The sequence below is a fragment of the Lepidochelys olivacea genome, assembly GCF_965140295.1.
Source record: "Lepidochelys olivacea isolate rLepOli2 genome assembly, chromosome: 14".
Lineage (NCBI taxonomy): Eukaryota > Metazoa > Chordata > Testudines > Cheloniidae > Lepidochelys > Lepidochelys olivacea.
In genome coordinates this window covers 7,250,998-7,272,507 of record NC_140424.1, presented here as the reverse complement: position 1 = coordinate 7,272,507, position 21,510 = coordinate 7,250,998, and the positions used below count along the sequence as shown (strand labels likewise).

Genomic DNA, 21,510 nt, shown 5'->3' with positions numbered 1-21,510 from the left:
ATTTCAATATTAAAATGAGTACAGGATCAACAAAATTAATGGCAAAAACTGCAAATATATTTTCAATATTCTGTAAAAGGTAAATATAAATTGGTTGGTGTATACATTCTCAAGATTCTTTCCTTTTTTAGTTCTGGAGCAGTGATCCAGAAAACCTTATCATGTATTAATAAGGGGGGAAATGATAAGATTTTTATTCTAAAGGTCAGAAAAGTCAGCTGTACAGTTTTATAAGTCACTGAATAGCCTGGTGATATTTTTTTTTTTAAATATAGCTCCACAACGCTGTGGCAGAAATGGAAAAGGAAAAATTTGATCTTCAGAAGAAACACACAGAAAATATCCAAGAACTGCTTGAGGACACAAATGCACGTCTTAGTAAAATGGAGACAGAGTACTTGGCACAGACCAAAGCAACTGTAAGTTTTTAATATCTAGATCATGACCACAAATATGAATTGCAATCTTCAGGTTTTGTGCACCTGTGCATTTTGGAATGCTCATTTTTCTTAAGGCATAGTGTATCAGAAAGTATTGGGAAAAGAGGTCAGATAAGAATTATTTTTATTTTGTCCCTCCACAAAAGGGTGCATAGAAACTGTGGGGCTGAAAAACATTTTTGACAGCCCTGCACGACCATGCTGCAATGCTGTGACATTGCTTCATCAAAGAGATAGTAGAAGTAACACTATTTCATTTCAAATGCCTAGGCAGGTATTTTTTTCAACAGAATCGGATTAGAGATGCTTGAATCTCACTTCCCTACTTCTTTTAACAAAAGTAAAGTTGTGAATTCTAGGGTTTCTGAAAGGTGCTGGATTGGTAGCACTGGAAGCTAAAATCCAGTGGAGTGGGGACAGTTCCAATGGAAAATTCTTCAGACTTAACCATTAATGTGCCTTTGATCTGGAGGGAGGATAATCTTTAGGAATGAAGATGATTCAGTCTCCATCTTTATTTAGTCCTTGGTTTATCTGCTGAGACTAATAACAATTGTGTTTTTTGTGATGGAGGTTGTTAGTTGAAGTTATTCATTTATAAGGAATGTGACTGAGAGCGCCCTTTCATTACAGTAGGCAACCAACTTTCTTTTCTTTAACTGGAAAAAAAAGTCTGAGTACACACTGTAAATGCTTTAGGAAAATGTTTCCTATTATTAATTTTACTTTCTCACCATTCCTCCTCCTATCTACTGCTTCTCCCTGTTCATGAAGCTGAACTTTTCCTATTATTTTCCAGGTCTTTTGGTTTACACCCAAAAAGGTGGTTGACACTCATTTGGCTCAGCTACTCCGGTTGTCATATAAGCCTAACCGTAATCTGTTGTTGTTGTTTGATAATGCTTAATGTGTCCAAGGCATTTTATTAGTGCTTTATGTCAGGGATTTTGTATGTGTGATCCTTAAAAGTATTTTTAAGAATTACTCCATTAGAACAAACGTTAAATGAAAAGCTTCCATTTTGACATTACCTATTTTTTTCAGTTAGCGTAATGAGCCCATATAACGCAGCGAGTATAGAAATAGCATGATCCTTTTTCAGGGTACATCTTTTAAGGGTAGATATTCCAGAAGTCATCACACATCTCCTTGTAATTGCTCATCTTTAGAGATCCACCATCACAGTTATCTTTTCAATGTAAAGCCTGGGCGAAACTCACTGAAATCCATTAATGCAGCTACCTCATAAATATGCTAAGAGATGTAAGTGGGTACTTCTAAGGGCATGTCTACATTACAAAGTTAAGTCGACTTAAATTAAGTCGAAATTCATCCGCCGCAGTAATTAAGTCGGTTGGGTGTGTCCACACCCCATACATTGTATTGGTGGAGTGCATCCTCACTAGCGGCACTTGCATTGATGCCCAGAGCATTACACTGTGGGTAGCTATTCCACAGTTCAACTAGCCAAATGGGGTTTTGGGATGGTCTTGCAATGCCGCATGAGACCAAATCATTGTCATGGGGAGAGGGTGGGACCATAGCTTCGAGCTCCCTCGATGCAGTTTCCTCCCTTCCTCTCTCCCATGATATCAATGGCAAACAACCCATGTTTTTTCACACCTTTTTTTGAAAGTCTGGCTTAGGCACATGTATTTCATAGCCCCAGGAGCATGGACCTCGCTCAGCTGTGCACTCTTGTTGTGAGCATTACAAACACCTCGCGCCTTATCTGGCAGTATTTCCAGAGCTGAGACAGGAGCTGCCGCTCAGAACATTGCAATGTTATTCATGCAGCCCTGATGCAAGCCATAGAGCAGAACAGTGCCAGGTTGCTGCTGATAGCCACACAGCAGCTGAACATGGTGGAGCACCATATCTGATCCCAGGAAACAAGCGCTGACTGGTGCGATGGTTATGCAGCTATGGGATAATGAGCAGTGGCTCCTGAACTTTTGAATGTGGAAGGGCACTTTCCAGGAACTTAGTGCAGTGCTTTCCTCAGCCCTGAAGCACAGCAGCACTAAAATGAGAATTGCTCTGACAGTGGAGAAGCAACGTTCAGGACATAGTGGATGGTTTTGCTGCGATGGGGTGCCCTAATTGCGGTGGGACAATAGATGGCACGCATGTCCCTATCTTGGCACCAGACTGCCTTGCCAAAGAATACATAAACCGAAAGGGATATTTTCCAGTGGTGTTGTAAGCACTGGTGAATCACAGGGGGCCTTTCACCGACATGGCATGGTCAGGAAAGGTGCACGCATTTTTAGGAACATAGATTGGTTCAGAAAGCTGCAATCATGGACTTTTATTTCCAGATTGCAAAATAACCATTGATGATGTTAAAATGCCAGTAGTGATCCTGGGAGATCCAGCCTGCCCCTTGCTCCCATGGCTCGTGAAGCTGTACACCAGCCACCTGGACAGCAGTAAGGAGCGGTTCAACAATAGGCTGAGCAAGTGCAGAATGGTGATGGAATATGACTTTGGACGTTTAAAGGGTCGCTGAAGCAGTTTGCTTACTGGACCTGGAAGCAGTATCCCCATTGCTATCGCTGCCTGCTGTGTGCTCCATAGTAACTATGAGGCAAAGGGAGAGAAGTTTCTGCACAGGTGGGGCATGGAAGTGGATAGGCTGGCAGCTAATTTTGAGCCGCCAGATAGCAGGGCAATAAGAAGAGCTCAGCAAGGAGCGCTGCATCTCCGGGAGGCTTTGAAACCCGTTCTAGTAATGAGCCACAATAATGTTCGCTGCTTATCTGCATTGTGCCTTCCCATACCATCTCCTCAATTGCATCAGTTTTCCTGTATTTCCCTGTTCCCCTCCCTCTACCCGAATGCTAGGAATAAACAAACAGTATTTCATTCTTGAAAATTTGACTTTTATTGCACAAACATGAAAAAACTGAAAGAACAGGAAAATAATTTAACCTTGGGTAAACAGTGTGATAAAACTGGGAGGGGAGAAACCAGGTCAGCTTGTCTGTGAAAGCACAGAAGTCTTACCCATCAAAGGTCTTTGAATGGCCACCTTTTGTTCTTAGTACACTCCCCCAGTGTTGAGTGGAGGGGATACTGCACCTTCCTCCCCACCCGCTTCTTAGAATGTTTGGGGGAGGGGGATTGGGACCCGGTCAATATTTGCAGGCCATTGTGCAGGGGCTGCAGGGGGAGTGTAGCCTCAAGCTGTTTTTCTGAAGCTCAACCAGATGCCTCAACATGTCTGACTGGTCCTTCATAATCCACAGCATCTCATCCTGTGTGGCACACTCCTGCTCCTGGGATGCTCTCCATATCCAGTTTTTCCGACCATGAAATCCTCTTGGCTCTGAGCTCTGTATCAGCTGTCCTGGAGGCATTCATTATCTCATTGAACATGTCATCATGCATTCTCCTTTTCTGTCTTTTAATCTGGGAAAGCCTCTCTGCTGGTGTGGAGGATGTTCTGAAGGCATGGAAAGCACAAGGCAACCATTGTCAGTGCATTCTCTGGGTCTGGTACAAGGTTGCTATTTAAAAGTCACTCCCCTTATTACACTCAAGTGCAAGCCAGAACCTAATCAGAACCAGTAGCTATTCAGGTGTTCCAGCCATGGTGAGTATGGCCCAGTGGTATGGGCGACAAGTCTTGTGCTGCAACTTGTGGGAACCCTTGTTGGGAGTGCAGGTGGACAATTCCTTCTCCCCTCAGCAACATAGATGTTGCTTTGAGACCAGGGACCATGTTAAGCCTCCCAAATTGTGGTCTTTGTGCAAGGCAGCTCTTGGGGATGGGGGTTGTGGCCACAAGAGAACACAGGAAGCCCATCCCTCTTTCCCTTAATGCTGCTGGTAGCAGTCACCCTAGGCTTTCAGATTCTGAGATGAACTCCTGTTTCTGCCACTCAAACCACTGGCACGTTAGGGAAACTGTGATTGAGGGACCTGGAAATCACCATGGGTGGGGGATCACATGCTCTATTGTTTGCGGTACAAGCAGTTGTAATGAAAAGGTCCCCTGTCTTCCCAGGTGACCCTATCTGTAGCTGAGGAGGCAAGGGAGCAGATGCTGCAACCATGTGGGTACAGATCTGGTCCTTATGCGGCTATGCTGTGTACTGAACTGATGCCAGCAGAGTTAATACTGGAGTGGCATGGGAAAGTGTTCTACTGTGCTGGAAGAAATAAGGCAGAAACCTTCTGCAAAGGATTGCCGAGTACCTCCATGAAAAGGTGTCCTGGAGATCTCAATGGAGGATTCCCAGGCCATCCCTGTCGCATACCAGGGGGCGCCTTCTTTGTAGCTGGAGTGGCCTCTGGGAAGCAGATACCGACTGCACTTCACTTTTTCTTCATACTAAACATAAAATATAAGAGCATGTAACCACTATAATTCGATTGGAATTCAGAAGCAGAATGTTGGTCAGAGAACGTGAAACTCGGATAAGAGAGTCAGACAGGGACTTCCTGAATGGCCCTACCACTAGGTGCTGAAATAGTCACTTGCCTCCCCGCCCCTTTTAAAGCTTTTGTCCAGTAGCATATAAGGCTTATTTTCATTGAGCTACTGTTTCCAAACCGAGTCATCTTCCTAAAGTTTATGCTTGGAAATTCCCATAGACAAACATTTCTAGGAAGCTTCAGAAAGTCTTTCTTCCGCTAGCACATCCCTTGCCTCCTTCTCAGCTAAACAACACCTTAAAGGATATACTGATGAGCCCTCAATTTCCACCTCTTGGGAACAGCTCTGTCATTTTTCTTAGTGACATGGAGTTGAACTCCTTCAAATCAGTGAGTTTTTGAGACATAGAAAAAGACTATTGCATCCAGTTCCCACTTTGTGCCATCCTCTTTAAAATTCCATTCTCTCATCCATTTATATTGTTCCTTCTCAGTCACCTGGATCAGCAATGTCTATGGAAATTTGTAAAAATATGAATATAGAAAAGTTATAGCTCAGAGCAATTTACTTGGCTTTCAAGGCTTTCCTTCCTCACCTAATGGAAAAGTGGTCCACGTGTTGATGGACAATACCACTGTGACATGTTGCATTTCATCAACAGGGTGGGGGATGTGGTTTATTGTCTTGTCAGGAAGCAGTTTAACTTCTGAAGAAGCTTGCCACATTTATTGCTGTCCATCATCCAGGGGGCAAACAGGGTAGAGAGTCCCAGAGGGGGACCTCGGTCTGTGAAGACTTGAGGTCTCCTCTTCTCGCAGAGACACAAGATTCCCCAGCGAAATGGGAGCTGACCCTTTTAGCCTTTCTCCACTTTGGAGATGAGCTGCAAGTTGTGACAAAACTAAAATTTCTTCTTATAAATTCGTAATATTAAATTCCAAAGTCCTATTCTTTTTAACTGTGCCTCTGTGATGCTGTGAGGAAGGCAAAAAGGCCCACTAGGCCTGTGCCAATTTGGTCCAATGGGAAAAAGTTCCTTCTGATCACAGGACAGGCAATCGATGAGACCCACAGGATCCTGAAAATATGGCTCCTAAACTATGACAACAGGGAGGGAGGGCAGGGTAAGGCAGCTAAAGGGGGAAAGAAGCCTCCAAACACCAGGAAAGGGTTTAAAGCGAGGGCCAGTCAGCTCCTGGCTTACCAACGAGAGGTGGAGAGCTCAGAGAATCAAAGAAAATTAGGGTTGGAAGAGACCTCAGGAGGGCATCTAGTCCAACTCCTGGCTCAAAGCAGGACCAACTCCAACTAAATCATCCCAGCAGGGCCTTGAAAACCTCCAAGGATGGAGATTCCACCACCTCCCTAGGTTACCACCCTCCTAGTGAAATAGGTTTTCCTAATATGCAACCTAGACCTCCTCCACTGCAACTTGACACCATTGCTCCTTGTTTTGTCATCTGCCACCACTGAGAATAGCCTAGCTCCATCCTCTTTGGAACCCCGCCTTCAGGTAGTTGAAGTCTGCTATCAAATCCCCCCTCTCTCATCTCTTCTGCAGACTAAATAAGCCCAGTTCCCTCAGCCTCTCCTCATAAATCATGTGCCCCAGCCCCCTAATACTTTTTGTTGCCCTTCACTGGACTCTCTCTAATTTGTCCACATCCTTACTGTAGTGGGGGGGCCCAAAACTGGATGCAGTACCCCAGATGTGGCCTCACCAGTGCTGAATGGAGGGGAATAATCACTTCCCTTGATCTGCTGGCAGTGCTCCTGTTAATGCAGCCCAATATGCCTTTAGCCACCTTGGCAACAAGGGCACACTGTTGACTCATATCCAGCTTCTCGTCCACTGTAATCCCCAGGTCCTTTTCTGCCGATCTGCCACTTAGCAGTTGGACCCCAGCCTATAGTAGTGCATGGGACCCTATCCCTACCCTCCAGCGTATCTACCTCTCCCCGCAACTTTGTGTCATCTGCGAACTTGCTGAGGGTGCAATCCATTCCATCATCTAGATCATTAATGTAGACGTTGAACGAAACTGGCCCCAGGACTGACCCCTGGGACACTCCCCTTGATACCTGGCTGTCAACTAGACATCGAGTCGTTGATCACTACCCATTGAGCCCGACGATCTAGCTAGCTCTCTGTCCACTTTATAGTCCATTCATCCAATCCATACTTCCTTAACTTGCTGGCAAGAGTACTGTGGGAGACCATATCAAAAGCTTTGCTAAAGTCAAATGGCCCATATAGCTGGCTTAGCTGGTGGGCTGGGAGAATCTGGGCTTGGAGTACTGTACGTACTATTACTTAATCTTCTGGAAGTGTAGGTCTGTACAGGCAATACACAAAGAAAGAGGCAGCTTCTTTAGAGCCTTTGGTTATAGATTTTGAGTATGTAGAAGGAACTATACGTTTGGGGGTGGTAGTTTTTATAACCATGCCTCAAATGTTCAGCTCCATGGGGGAGTATGTGTGTGGAAGCAATAGTTGCTGCTTTTGAGAGGGTACTAATTTTGTCATTAAGGATAGTCCCCACCCACAAGTGTGGAATTATACAGGCAGTGTATTGGAACACCAGCAGTTACTGGGGGTAACCTTTCTTTGCTCAGTCTAGCAGTGGTAGACAATCCTCCAAGAAAAGAAGCAGTAGGCAACTAACCTTTGTCTAGATGTGTTCTAACACACTTGGAGAAGAAAAGAGTTCATTCGAATTCCACATAAATTCTTAAAAACCTCAGGGGAACACATTGTGTATTGTTAAAATACTAAAAGGCAGGTGTGTAATTTGAAAGTCAAGTGTGAACTGTATTTATTGTACACTACACAGTTTATAAAGTAAATATTAGTTAGCAAAAATCAACAAGTCGCTTTCAAAGAAGTATCTTGTACTTTTGTCATCAAGATGAGACATTAAAGAAAATTGATAGTTTGAATGAGCTAAAGGGCAATGTCAAATACACTTTATTGTGTCATTAATGAATGTTGAATTGAAAAATTAGCATTCAGACCTTGTCATAGGCAACAGTAAATACGGAGAAAAATGGACACAGTCTGTCATCAGGATTGAATTTAAGAACCATCAAAAGCAGACAGATCTTGCTGAGCAGCTCCTGATTTAATAATTAAACAAGGTAGAGTTCAAGGCATGGCTTAAGATGAAAGACTAGACTGTCACTGAAAATTAGTTTCTCTTTTTTTGTTATTTTAGACTTTTTTTTCATTTTTCATGGCGTTTCATATCATCAGGAGTGCCATTTATTGTGAACAAGTGAATTGGCTGAATGATACAACTCTTGTCAATGTTATAATACAAGTGTTTGTTTTAGTGGGGGAAACATTTATTTATTGGAAAAAAATATATACTTTAGTGCAGATAGCAATGGTTATGAAGTGTGTGTGTGATTTAGCATCAATTATAAAACACTGAAGCAACAATGGATTACTAGCTATGGAAGCATTTTATGAAAGCTTTATGTAAAGGAGTTCTTGGCATTAGTTTTATTACATAAGTAGCCATTTCGCTCATATTTTCAGCCATCTCTGCCATAGACCTTAGTTTACCATTATCCATAGCAGTTGTCCTGTGGTAAGTGTATATGTAGGAGGATATTTGGGAAAAAGAGAAGGGGCTGGGAATGTGTGCACACCGTGCAAGTGATTAGTTGAAAGATGAGTTAATGGTCTAAATCATCAAAATCAGTGGAGTCATTCTGGACTTACATCTGTGCAACTCAGAGAAGAATGTTTGGGGGAGGAGTTTGGGGGTATGTAATATGAGTCAGCCAACTTGAGGTCCTGAAGAGTGAGGTCTTCTTCTAGAAGCTGAATATCACCTGTGTAATACAACCAGCCACTTCAAAGAGTTGAAAGCATAGTGTTGCTCCTTAAATTCTTCCCCCCAGAACTCTCATGCTGTATATTTTACTAGACTGTGACTATTTATGGTAAAAGGCCCTTAATAGTTGCATCTCATAATTTGTGATATTTCGTAGTAAGAAATATGCTGTGCTGCTAAAAGGCATCTTCACCTCCTAACATTTTAAATAATATTTTGGGTGAATATTGATGCTTAATCTTGACTGAGTTTTTTTTTTTATTAATTTTTGTTAAGATCCAGAGGAACTCACAGTCCCTACCCTGAGGAGTTTATAGTGTAAATTAAATGGATAATTCAAAATGCATTGAGAGACCCAGAGGAAGGCTCTGATTTAGAGCTTTTGTGTCTTCTTTTTAAACATTTGGGTGATAGCATTTTCTACAATGACATGGTTTAGTGTTTGTCATGTTAAAAATGTTTTGAGGATGGACAGGTTTCATAAGTGAGAATGCAAGGAGAAAGAGGGAATTCCTTAGGAATGGGTGACAGTAATTTCAAATTATAAATCTGTAGAAAAAACTAAGGAGGGCCAAAACAAGTTAATAGTTTGGAAGATCCTTAATGATTCTTGATTGGAAATTGAGTGTGAAATCCACCATGGGGTATAATATGAATACCCATGGTGATTAGATTAGTGCACAAATCTAGATTGTGAAAGCAATCAAAATTGATTGGACGGAGTTTAATATAGTCTTCTGCTTAAAGGGCCAAATTCTGAGCTCTGATGTAGCTGCTTCTTTGACAACTGTTTTAGGTCCTGATCTTGCATTAGACTCCCTATGCGCAGCCTCAAGATGCAACATCCGTGTTGTCCAGGAGCTCTAGTGACCCATACTGTATCCAACAGCTGCTGGATTATGGGGGAATGCCCACAGTACATTGAACAGCTTATCAGCCACAGTAGAGGATTCAGGAATATTCTTAAATGTGCTCTTCATTAAGGTGCATATTGGCCAAAATACAGACTAGATGAAGAAAAGCCGCTCTTATTAATACTACATGTACATAATAAAAAGTGCCAACTGTTTTCATGCAATTTATAAAAGATATTACCCTGATTTGAAACTACTACTGTATCTTGTTCTAAAACTTAGTCATCAATGCAGATTTTCCATGTTCATTGTAACATAGTTTCATTGCATGCTACAAGCTTCTTAGGGGATTGGCTTTGTTCTGCCCCACTTGACATCTTAAGTTATCTTTGAAGGCACTGTTCTCATTGGCAATTAAGTTGATAACTTTTTTCTTGCCAAATTTCCCCCAGCTGGCAAAGTGGGATATCCTCCTTATTTTATCATATAGTTCAATCTATTGGGTACAGGATGTCTGAAAGCTGCTTTTTGTCAAAAACAAGATAGTAATCTCCACTAGCTACATGACAAATCCTGTAACTTAAAAGTAAAATATACTTGACTTTCTTTGTTGTCTAAACAAACCAGACCCTGCAGCTGGCTTTGCATTGATGGAAAGAGTCTTTTTAAAATGCAATACAAGTGTATGGTTAAGTTTGGTGTGTTTTAGACTGTTTTGCAAAGCTTGAGTAATGCTGTTCTGATTGCATGAGTGTGTCAGAAATGTCTCCAGGTATATTTAAATATACTACAAAACTTGAATGGAGTTGACAGATGTTTGAGTTTTTACTTTCCTTTAACAGAGGGTGAAAATATTCTTCCACTTCCTCTCCCTTCCCCCACCTCCAAACCTTTGTTAATATAAAAATAACTTTGATTTGAACATCCTGAAAAGGCAGCTGTGTCTTATTTTCCCACCTCTGCCTTCTCAGGAATTCTATTCTCATTTCCTTATACACTAAGGTTACTTTAGGAAAGAATGGAGAAGAGAAAAAATATATATTCTTTGGAATTCTCAGATATTTTTATTTTAAATGCTGAATGTCATGAAATTGTGTTTAACACAAAAATATTCAGTGTACATTTATAATTTATTGAAAAGGGATTCATTATAAGGAGAGGTAAACATAGAGGGAAGCAGGCAGGGAATTTGGAATGCCTTTGTTCTAGGGCAGATCCTGATTGCTGCGTCCCCTGGAGCCAGGGTGTGTGTCTCTCTGTGCTTCCAATTTCCCATTTTTTAAATGGGGATAATACCACCTACCTCATGGGGTGATGATTGTATTTGTGAATGGTATTTGTTAATATTTGTAAATTGATATGAAGACTTACTAAAAATGTGTCAAGCATTATTGAATATTGTAATATGTATATCATAACCATCCTCTTAATAGCCCCCTTATGCCGCACTTATCAGTATATCTCAAAGTATGTCATACGCATATGTGAGCACACTCAGATATACAAAGAAACAGTATTTTATGTATGGAAAATGTCTTTTATCAGCTGCTATATCATGTTTTTGCAATCTCTTGGATGTGACACTAAAAGAGACTGACTGCAAATAATGAACAACTCCTGAATTCTTCAATTCTTTGGTCTCTCAGTATATTTATTGGGAACAGGCATTAGCCATGATTTCATTTTAGTAACTGAATAAGTATTTTATTACAGTAAACATTTGGTGCCAATATAATGTACAAATTAAATGAATTGGATTCCATAACAACACAATAAAGGCTTTATCTGACCAACTGACTTGTTTGTTTTTGAAAGGGACTACAAATAAAGAAAATATATATATGTTTACTGATATTAGTCTTGCAAGTTTTTTGGGCGGGGCTTGGTTTTACATGCAGGCTATATTGTCGTTGATCATAGTGGTGTTTGTTTCTGACAGGTCAAGATAGCTCAAGATACATTATCCTTAATAGAAATTTTTTCTTTAAACTGTTTGTTTTGCTTCATATTATAAAAACTTTAATCTATAGAAATCTAGTGCAAGTATTGTTCCAGTTTGGGTCTGGGGGCAGAGGTTACACTTTACTTTGTTTGAAACATGTATATTTTGAAAGCTGTCCTGATTTACTGTCCTGATTGATGACAGCTTTGCTTTTATAACTCTTGTTTCTCTGGACCACCAGAGAACCACAGTTGCTCTAGGCTGTTGAATAACAACAGGGGTGTGCACTAATTTATTCTTAACAATGACCTATTCTTTTAGAACCAGATGGTCAAAGAACTGGAGGCCCGTGTCCAGCAGCTGACTGTAGAGGCTGAAAATAGTAATTTACAGCGTCAGAAATTATCTCAAGAAAAGACTGATCTAGAGCAATGCTACCAAGCAGTATGCACTGAACTGCAAGAGATGAAATCAAGGTAATTAATAAAATAGAGTTCAAACCAAAGCAATTCCAAAACTAAACATCACTCTCTGTCTACAAGAAAACCAGTGCTCAGTAATTCAGCCTTTGGAAATTGTCATGAAAATTTAGCGACCCAGGTGCAAAAACCACTGTTCGATACTCACCAAGATGATGATCATGAAAAAAACAAATATATTTTACATTGTACAATTTTATTTTACACTTTATCAATTGAGAGGACTAGGTGGATAAGTAGAATTTTGCAGAAGCTTGAAAAATTACATAAAGCAAAATTACATAAAGCTTCAAAAATTACATAAAGCAAATAAAGTGCCAAAATTTCCATTTTATTTTTCCTTTATTAATACTTGTAGATGTAACTCCTTTCAGAAAGAGAAGGATCGCATTATACAAGATTATGAACAGAATATTCAACAACAACAAAACAAATATGATATTGACATAAGTTTTATGAAACAGGAACATGCTCTCTCTGCAGCTAAGGTATGTTTACAGACTTACAACCTCCCAGGAATAATGGGTATAAAAATGCTTGCCTGTCAATTATGTACATAAGGGGACAAATTTTCAAAATGGTCTGTAAGGCTTCAATCGTGCAAATATTAAGACACGTGAATAACTTTACTCAAAGGAGCTACTCACTTTCTTGATGGCTTGGGGGGTCTGTCTGTAGAACTTATGAAATTTGGTTGATATTGTGAAGTTGTGCTATGAAATTGCTGTATTTTTTGAATGCCTCAATATGTAAGTGGATTCCACCCCTTCATGTATGACCATGTCGCATCCTCCTAGACCATATACAGTGCAGGGTTGTTAGAACTCAGTGACCTCTCTTCAGGTGAAAACAACTTGGAACACTGGGTGGACTCAAGCTTAGGAAAACTAGTTTTATCCTACCCCTCTGCAGGGAGGTGGAAAAATAGGAGCAATGGAAAATAACCAAAATATAGAACAAAGAAAGCCAGGTGTTGGAAAGGGAGGCATATAAAGAGAGGAAGAGCACAGCTAAGAGGAGAGAAGGCAAGCTGGGGAAGAAGACTTCATGAAGGAGAAGTAATGCAGTGTGGGGGCCTGTATGAGGGAGTACATCCTGCCTGCCTGCCTTTGTGAGCCCAGATGGCCTCCAGGGACTCCCAAGGGAAGGATGAACTAACAAAGGGCATTGTGGGTTAGGATATGTATTGTTTTGTATGCGATCTGTACTCTTGTGCATTATATAACTACACAAAAGAGAAGTAATATGCAAGACTTCTGTGCAAGATGTCTCTGTGTGTAATATACTTCAAAATTGCCACATTCCTTCTGAGAGAGTTAAATGGTAAACCATTTAGCTGAGCTCTCGTTTTGGATGTATGAATGTAAGGTTTTAGGTGCTGAAAAACTTGGACATGCAAATTTTGACACAAAGCTTAGAGAGTTGGATGAGGCCACTTTGGAAATTTGTTACCAAAAGAGTTATAAAGAAAAATATTTTTCTTCAGGTACACATTAAAATATTGTCCTGTCTTTATTCATGAAACATTTTGTTGCATACATCTTTGAAATAATCAGCCTTTTAATAACCTTTTAAATAATAACCTTTTAAATAATCAGCACAAAAATGTAAGAAAATAGTTTTTTATAAGTAGCCTTTGTGATCGGTTATCTAGCCTACATCATATTCACATCAAATATATATTATAAAAACATAGCGAATTTCAAAAACTGTAGAGTATTCTAAACTATTGACACCTTAGAGACTAACCAATTTATTTGAGCATAAGCTTTCGTGAGCTATAGCTCACTTCATCGGATGCATAAAGTGGAAAATACAGTGAGGAGATTTATATGCACCCAGATCATGAAAAAATGAGTGTTTATCACTCTGAAACCTAAACTATTGATTAACCTAGAGCAAACATGACGTCCAGATTTTGGTCTGAAATACTGGAATGCTAAGATCTATGATAAGGAAATGCTAAATGACTGTCTCCATTTTATTTTCAAATTTCTTTCTTGAATCAGCAGCCTGTTTGTTTTGTTTTTTATTTTTGTTTTATAATTTTGGACTATAGTCCCATCTGCACTTTTAAGGACAAATAGAAATGAACTACATATGACTTGTGTTGAAAAAGATTGTCTTTTCCAAATTTATCTTTTTTCTACTTTTTTAATGCAACTTTGAAAAGGGAAAGAGTAAGTTATTTCTATAGCGCAAATAAAGACTACAAGACAAACGTTCACTTTTCTATTAAATCCCTACAGGCATCTGATGTGATTGAAGAATTAGAACAGAGGGTGTCTGAATTAAAACAACAGTTACAAGAATCAGAACATCAAAGGCAGCAACAGCTGAGGGTGAGCCCTGAATTTTTCACTCAGGAAAAATGAAGAGTCCTTTTTAATTGTTCCTAAGATTTGTATGAATAGAATGCCAAACTAAGATATATTTTGGAGTTCTTGGAAATCAGAGGAGCCAATCCCTCTACACTTAACAGAGTAGAACTTGTTCTTATTCTTTTGGCTAAGTCTTTTAAAGGAACTTTGTGGCTATTTGTCTTGTTTTCCTGTGTGTTGAACTGATATAAAAATGTGTATCAATGGATTATAGAGAAATACAAAGTTGAAAGAAATCCCTGTCTCTGTCTTTAATAGCAGTATCTGTTTGTAAAAGTTAGCATAAACTTGTTGAACTGTAACAATTGTGAAACAATTCAGTTACATTTTCTATCTTCTCATAGATACTCAGACTATTGCTTCCCTGCACCTACAGTGCATCCCTGTTGGAGCCCTGGGTATCTCCTTTTCCCCACATATCATCATGTTCTACCCTTACTTGGGGAAGAGTAGTCATTTTGATGGCACAGGATGACTATGTACTACTGTCTTTGGAATCTTTCAACATTTTTATCTGATAGTGTGAATTGTTGTAAAGCAAGGAGAAAGCACTCTTTCTCCCCTCTTGCACTCATCAAGGTCTAACTTCATTGCCTCCCATCTTATTTTAGTCTGGGGAGCTAGGGACTAAGGGCTTGACTACACAAATACTTACTGTTTAGCAAGCCAGTGTGTAAATCTTCATCATATTAGGTTGCTGTGCTCTAAATGGCCATGTGGACAAGCCCTGAGACCTGTAGCTGAACCTGTGTCGTCTTCCTGGTAGTCTGGAGACACCCCATGCTAATCAAGTATTAGTAGTAATGCTGTGTAATTTTTTGAACTAAAATAAAACATCTTAAAATTGTTTGTAGATTAATGTTTAATTATGAAATAAAGTTGGACACTTTGGTTGATATAGACCATACTGCTCTCTAGTAAAATGTCCAGATTTTGTCTAGGTAAGGGCTGCTTTTGAATTATAGTAATCTGTTTAAAGTAGTAGTGATTCCTTATTAAAAATAATTTCCTCAATTTGCAGGATCAAGAACACAAATTTCAACAGGAAAAACTTCATTTAGAGCGGATTCATGAAAAAAAGGTAAAGTTTGAAGGAAAAATGAAAATGTTATGTGTACTTGCAGATGTCTTAGGCAGCAGCTAATGATTTAAATCCACAAATCCATAAAAAGGTGAATATTGGGCAGAAAGGGGGTATGTAACTGATGAAACCTAAAAGCTTGTCTAGTAATAAGCAGCTTTTAAACAAGGTTTAAGCTGTTAAAATGTTTTCCAGAAGTATAATGTCTGTGGTTTGAAACATATTAATGCCTGGTATTTAATTCACTTAGGGTGAAATTCACCCCAGTGAAGAGGATGCAGACAGGGCCCTATTAGGTACTACTTTTGTTCTTACTGTGATTTTTCACTCTCTGCTATTGCTTTAGTAGAAGAGAGAGGGAGTTTGAAATTGCTATTGATATTTTATCATTTTTCCTAACAAATACTTACTGTACATTTTACCTGTACCCATACATATGCTCTATCATCTTCCAGAGGTAGTGTTTTGGGAGCAGAAATTAAAAAAAAAAGAAAGTGCTTAATACTTACAGAGCATATTTAATCTTGCAGCACTTTGCCAATATGTACAAATTTTTGTACTTAAATATCAAAGGTGCTGACATGAAACAATCATTCATTGCAAGAGTTAATTATTCCACATGACTTTGTTTTTTAAGTGACTTTTCTTTAAGTGTTTGGCTATTGTAGTGATTAATAACAGAATGTATGTATAAACGTGTACTTCCATGACTTCCATGGCTTATTTTTTAAGCATCAGTGGCAAACTCATACTGTGAATGAATTGAAAAACAGCTACAAATGAACTACTCTTCATTTACTTATAACAAAAGGAACAGTGGATCTAAATGATGCATTGTTTGCTAGATCATCCGACGAAGTGAGCTGTAGCTCACGAAAGCTTATGCTCAAATAAATTGGTTAGTCTCTAAGGTGCCACAAGTCCTCCTTTTCTTTTTGTGAATACGGACTAACACGGCTGCTACTCTGAAACCTACAGTGACACTAGGGCTTATCTTCACAGCCCTACAATTCAGTGCAGAGGTGCGAATTGCAGTGTGCAGTAGCATGTTGTGTTGTAACTGCAATGTGCAGACCCTGTGGGGATGTGACTAAAACATACCTTGTTTGTGTTAACATAGTCCTAAAAGGTGCTCCCTCTTTTAGGACTACATTAATGCAAAATAGATACTTTTTAATTCACACCTAGTTTGCGTTAAGCTAGTCCTAATGCCCCTGTAGTCCAGACTGTGGGACTATGTAGGGGACTGTTGCCCCCTTACTAACATTCAGTGGGGGTGTTTTAGTTGCTAGCTCCCAGTACTAAAAAGGGGGAACGGTTGATGGGGAATCAGGAACCTGAGACTGACAGCCCCCAGGAACAATGGGGAGAGGCCAGTGCTCCAGGTTAGCCTGAATGACAGGGTGGGCAGGCTAATCAGAAAGTCAGGAGGCCAGGGAGGTCCCGTTCTTCGTGTGAGCTGGAATTGCCTGGGTCAGACAGAGTGGGGCCGAGCTAAGGAGAAAGCAGGGGCCCAAGCTGAGCTGTGGAGCAGAGCTGTGCCAGATCCAGAGGGACCAGAAAAGCAGCCCAGAGAGAGCAGACCGTGTCCTGGGAGCAGAGCTGCAGCCCCAAAGCCAGAGGCACAGCCCAGAGAGAGGAGACTTGCCCTGGGAGGAGAGCTGCAGCAACCAGAGCCAGAGGGGCCAGAAAAGCAGCCCAGGAAGCAGGTCAGTGCTGGGAGCAGAGTCACAGAAGCAGCCTGCAGAACATACCTGTCCTGAAGCCGAGCTGCAGCAACCAGAGGCAGAGGGGCCAAAGAAGCAGCCCAGGGAGCTGGAGGCAGAGCAGCAGCAGTAGTGCAGAGACAGAGTGGTGCAGCTGGGGCAGGAGCAGTCTGGAGCTGGGTGCGGTGAGCAGCGGGGGAGACCAAGGGGGACCCTGGGCAGCGGGCCCAGCACAGGGAGACGCCTCAGCCAAGCGGCTCTGCAGGCCAGGCTTGGATCGTAACCCTGACAGGGCGGGGGTGACACTGGGAAGAAGGGTCCTAACACTTAGAGCCTGAGAGCGTGTGGCCACCACCAGAACAAGTGTCCAACTCACAGCATCCCTACAGCACAGCCAGGCCCTGAGAAGGCCTGGGACTTACAAGGAACAGACTGTGAACTGCCCTGACGTTCCAGAGACACTGTTTGTGATGTTCCTTGCCACAGAGCGGGGTGATGTGTTTCCTTTAACCTTTCCCATTTTTCCTTATCCTTTTTAAAATTAATTGTTGATTAAATAACTTGCATTTGCTTTAAATTGTATGTAATGGTCAGTTGGTCAGAGAGATTCCCAGTGCAGAGAGAGTACCCCGGAGTGGGGACACCCTAGCCCCTGTCCTAGGTGACCACAGCAGGGTTGGGGGTCAAGCCCCCCAGGAATCTTGGGCCCATCCTTGTTGGGGTTACGAGGACTCTGCCAGACAGGAGAGTGGAAGGGGAGTCCTCAAGGGCAGGGAGGCCACTGGGTAAAGGAAGTGGGAGTGAGGACTCAAATCCTTTCACTAGCTCACTTCACTGGGGTAGTATAGAAGCCAGGAAGGTTCCCCAGAATAGTGGGACTATTCCCCCGCTTACATAGACATGCCCAAAATTCAAATCCTGTCTTGCATCACAAGTGGAAATGTTTCAGTGTTATTCTAGACTCTATTTGCATGTGCAAAAACCCCATAATTCAGTCTGGTAAAGTTAGCTCATCAAGAAAGACCCAAGAATTTAATAATGAGAATGTTGAAGGTCAAAATCGAGGTGGGTTGGCATAATTTGGACAGTATCTGGCTACAGAATATTTATGCTAGAATTACAAGTCTTTGGCTGCACTGGATAATTCCTTCCAGTAGGGGAGAGTGAGAGTCTGAGAGTGATAAACAAGATTTCATTGTGAGAGGAGTAGCCATGTTGGATCTATATTTTTTCTCTGTGTAACCTAATCTAGAGATTCCATCCTGACTGAGTATGCTCAAACCTCTTGTAGTGCTAACTAGACTGGTCATGCATTATCCCCACAGAGTGACTGAGCACGCTCAATCCACTCTCAGCTCCTGTGTGTGACAGAACAGGACTATGCCATCCCTAAAAGGTGACTGAGCATATTGCTCAGGGCTACAGCGGCAAAGCTGAACTTTTCCTGTAAGGGATAGGTCTGGGCACCAGAACTGAGAGCAGGGAGTCTGTCTCTTCTGTGCTCTTATCCCCCCTGCAAGGCAGTATGGAGGAGAAAGTTGTATGATTCAAATTCAGAGGGTACAAGACCTGGATTTAGGGCATTGTGTGGGAGGGCTAAGGGAAAAGATTGGAACATGGAGCCTGGGGGAGGGGGGAAAGTTAAGACTGGCATTGGAGGCTGGCAGGGAGACAGAGATTGGGAACTGGGGATGGAGACTGGGACTGGCAAGGCAATGTGTGGGAGCTAGGGAGGGAAAAGACTGGGGAACCGGAGAGCCAGTGGTTTGGGAGAAACAGGTTGGATGAGGAGCTAAGGGGGGCACTGGGACTAGGAACCGATAGGGTGGGAGAAGAGGAGAGAAGGAGCTGGGATGTCAGGGAGAACTGGTACTGGCTGGGCAAAGAGACTGGGTTAAGGAACCTGGAGGTGTGGGGTGAGAAGATGACACAGAGATTGGATGAAAAGCCTGTGGAGGGAGATGGGGAAAGGGACTGTGGGCAGGGGGAGAGCCAGAATGGAGAAGTCAGGGAGGGAACTGGGATTGGCTGGACATGAAGAAACTGGAAACAAGGAGTGGGTTGGGGAGGACTGGCGATAGCAAATGGGAGAGGAGGAGATGGGGATGGGGGCTTGCAGGGGTGGACTAAGACTTGCTGAGCAATTAGACTGGCAGTTGGATCAAAAGCCTGAACAATGGAGACTGAGCCTGGCTAGGTGAGGAGAATGGGAGTAGGACGAGGAGCCAGTGGAGTAATATGGACTGGGACTGGTTAGAGGGGATGGGGCAGAAGGGATCAAGCTTAGGAGGAAAGGGTAGATGAGCCTGTAATGGAGCCCAAGTTCCCTGAGTCTCAGCATTCCACTGTTGTCAGCAAATATGTCTGGAAACCCACTGGCAAAGTGTCTCATCCCAGGCAACCTTAATTCTAAGGAATGGAGCTGGAAGAGGCTCCACATGGCCTGGACTCCAGATAAAATCCCTAGAGCTAGGAGATATGGCCCAATCAGCACCACTCTCCCACAACTGGCCAGTGGGTGCCAGAAGACTCCAAGAGGGTGGGAAGAGCTTCAATGAGTATGTTTCTCTCTCTCTCGCTGTGGGGCTGGCCCTCTTCACCGCTGGCCCTATCAAGTTCCCCCGCCTGTTGTGGCGGGTGGGTGGTGTTACTAGAACGGCCTAACTTTTGAATGTGTGACTTTGCAACGTTAATAATATATTAATGAAGTTATTTACATGTAATAAACGAGTCTTATTTTTAAATGGCACACACAATTTTCTTTTAAAATTATTAATGATTACCAAAACAATTGTCATTGCTACAAGAAAAATTCAAATCTAAACTGATGTAGAACCAGGTCAAAATATATGTGCGCACATATACATATATATACACATTTGAGTTGGAATTATTACTTCCTAGCATGTTCATATTTTTTACTGTCTCTTCAGTTCAGCTTTCTTTTGTCTTTCTATCTCTGTGATATCTCTTGAGAGCTTCAGGTCAAGAACAACTATTGTCATCCCATCCCTTAGAGAATATGCCCTTTGACTCCTGAAATAGATACAATAAAGCTTATTTCAGGATGGATTATACAACTGTGTGATGATAAACAACATGGGTAAAACTTTTTTGTTTTGATAGAGATCAGTACAGGTGTTCACATGTTCAGAAGCCTTAATGTAACTGTGTACTGTGAAAATCTTTGAGATGAGACAAAAAAATACATGTGAACCATGTTATTTACATATGCCCATAAAATGGAGGGCAGATTCGGCTATAAAATTCTAAAAACAATAGCCTGTTTTTGAGTAAAGGAAGCATGCATTATCAGGTATAATCTGTTGGCTTAAATACATAACCACTATCGAATAACCTTTATTGATCTATGGTGACTATTCCCTGTTAAGATCCTTGAACATCAAACAAATAATAGGTAATAAACCTAAATGTCACTGTTTGATTAAGGATACTAATCTACTAAATCAGGAACCGGTTAGGCTAAATGGCTTTACAAGTAAAGGAAACACCTGCTTTTTACAAATAATCTGCTTGTATTCCAAACAGGCAGCTAAGTGTAGTAACTGTGATACAATATTATCAAGAGCAGTTCTTGAGACAGCTGTTATACATATATAATATGCTAGGACAGTAAATACTGACTTCCGATCACCCTAATGGAAAATCCTTCTGTCTCTGAGACTGTTCCAAACCAGCTAAATACTCAGACTTCCACACAGTTAGCTTCTGTACTGCAACTTTCTATTAGTGAGTCTTTTTAACTGTGTTTTTCCTTCCTTGTTTTTCATCTGAGATATCAGTATGCTGTGCTGGAGTGTGTCAGTTGCATCTTGTTACAGACATTCAAGGTCATTGATACTAACACAGATTCTTGCCTAGATATTTTCTAGAGATATGATTTCTGATCATATTGTGCAAATACTTTTGCAATATGTAATCAGCTAAAATGTACTGGATTCTTGTGGTTCATATTGTAGACGTTTATAGGGTGTGGGGGTTGATTGAATTTTCTTTTTTTCCCCGTGAGGCTTCTGTTGAACTTCAGAGGTGCTTTGTGGAATCAGAGCTGTGACTTCCCATCATTTGTACATGTTCACTTTTTAGTTGATGGCACATGTATTGCTTCTAAATGTTCTCAATGCCACTCTAGACTTCTGTACTTCATAAACCAAATTTTATTTGTTTGCTCCATCTGTTCTTTTTCTCTCTGATGTAATTTCATCACACTCATTACTTTGAAATTAACAAATATTTAATGCCCACTTTATCCTAATATCAATTCTTATATACTATCAATAAATATAATAATTTATGCAGAACCATGCAATCTCTTCAATTAGGTATGCATAAAATTGTGCACCTATTTCCTGAGCCTCTGAGAATATTCATATTAATCAA

The 21,510-nt window shown here is 41.1% G+C and overlaps 1 protein-coding gene across 4 annotated transcripts in view; it reads left to right on the top strand.

Annotated features, from left to right (window-relative positions):
- Window positions 1-21,510, top strand: part of CEP112 (centrosomal protein 112) — a 357,759-nt gene that overhangs the window by 78,281 nt on the left and 257,968 nt on the right. For all 4 annotated transcript variants that reach the window (XR_014714068.1, XM_084647481.1, XM_084647480.1 and 1 more), the window contains 5 exons: window positions 276-419; window positions 11,784-11,938; window positions 12,300-12,429; window positions 14,191-14,283; window positions 15,344-15,403. Coding sequence is in view for 3 of the 4 variants with exons in the window: in XM_084647481.1 (XP_084503607.1) it covers window positions 276-419; window positions 11,784-11,938; window positions 12,300-12,429; window positions 14,191-14,283; window positions 15,344-15,403 (582 nt within the window). In the remaining variant the exon portion in view is untranslated. The remainder of the gene's footprint in view (window positions 1-275; window positions 420-11,783; window positions 11,939-12,299; window positions 12,430-14,190; window positions 14,284-15,343; window positions 15,404-21,510) is intronic.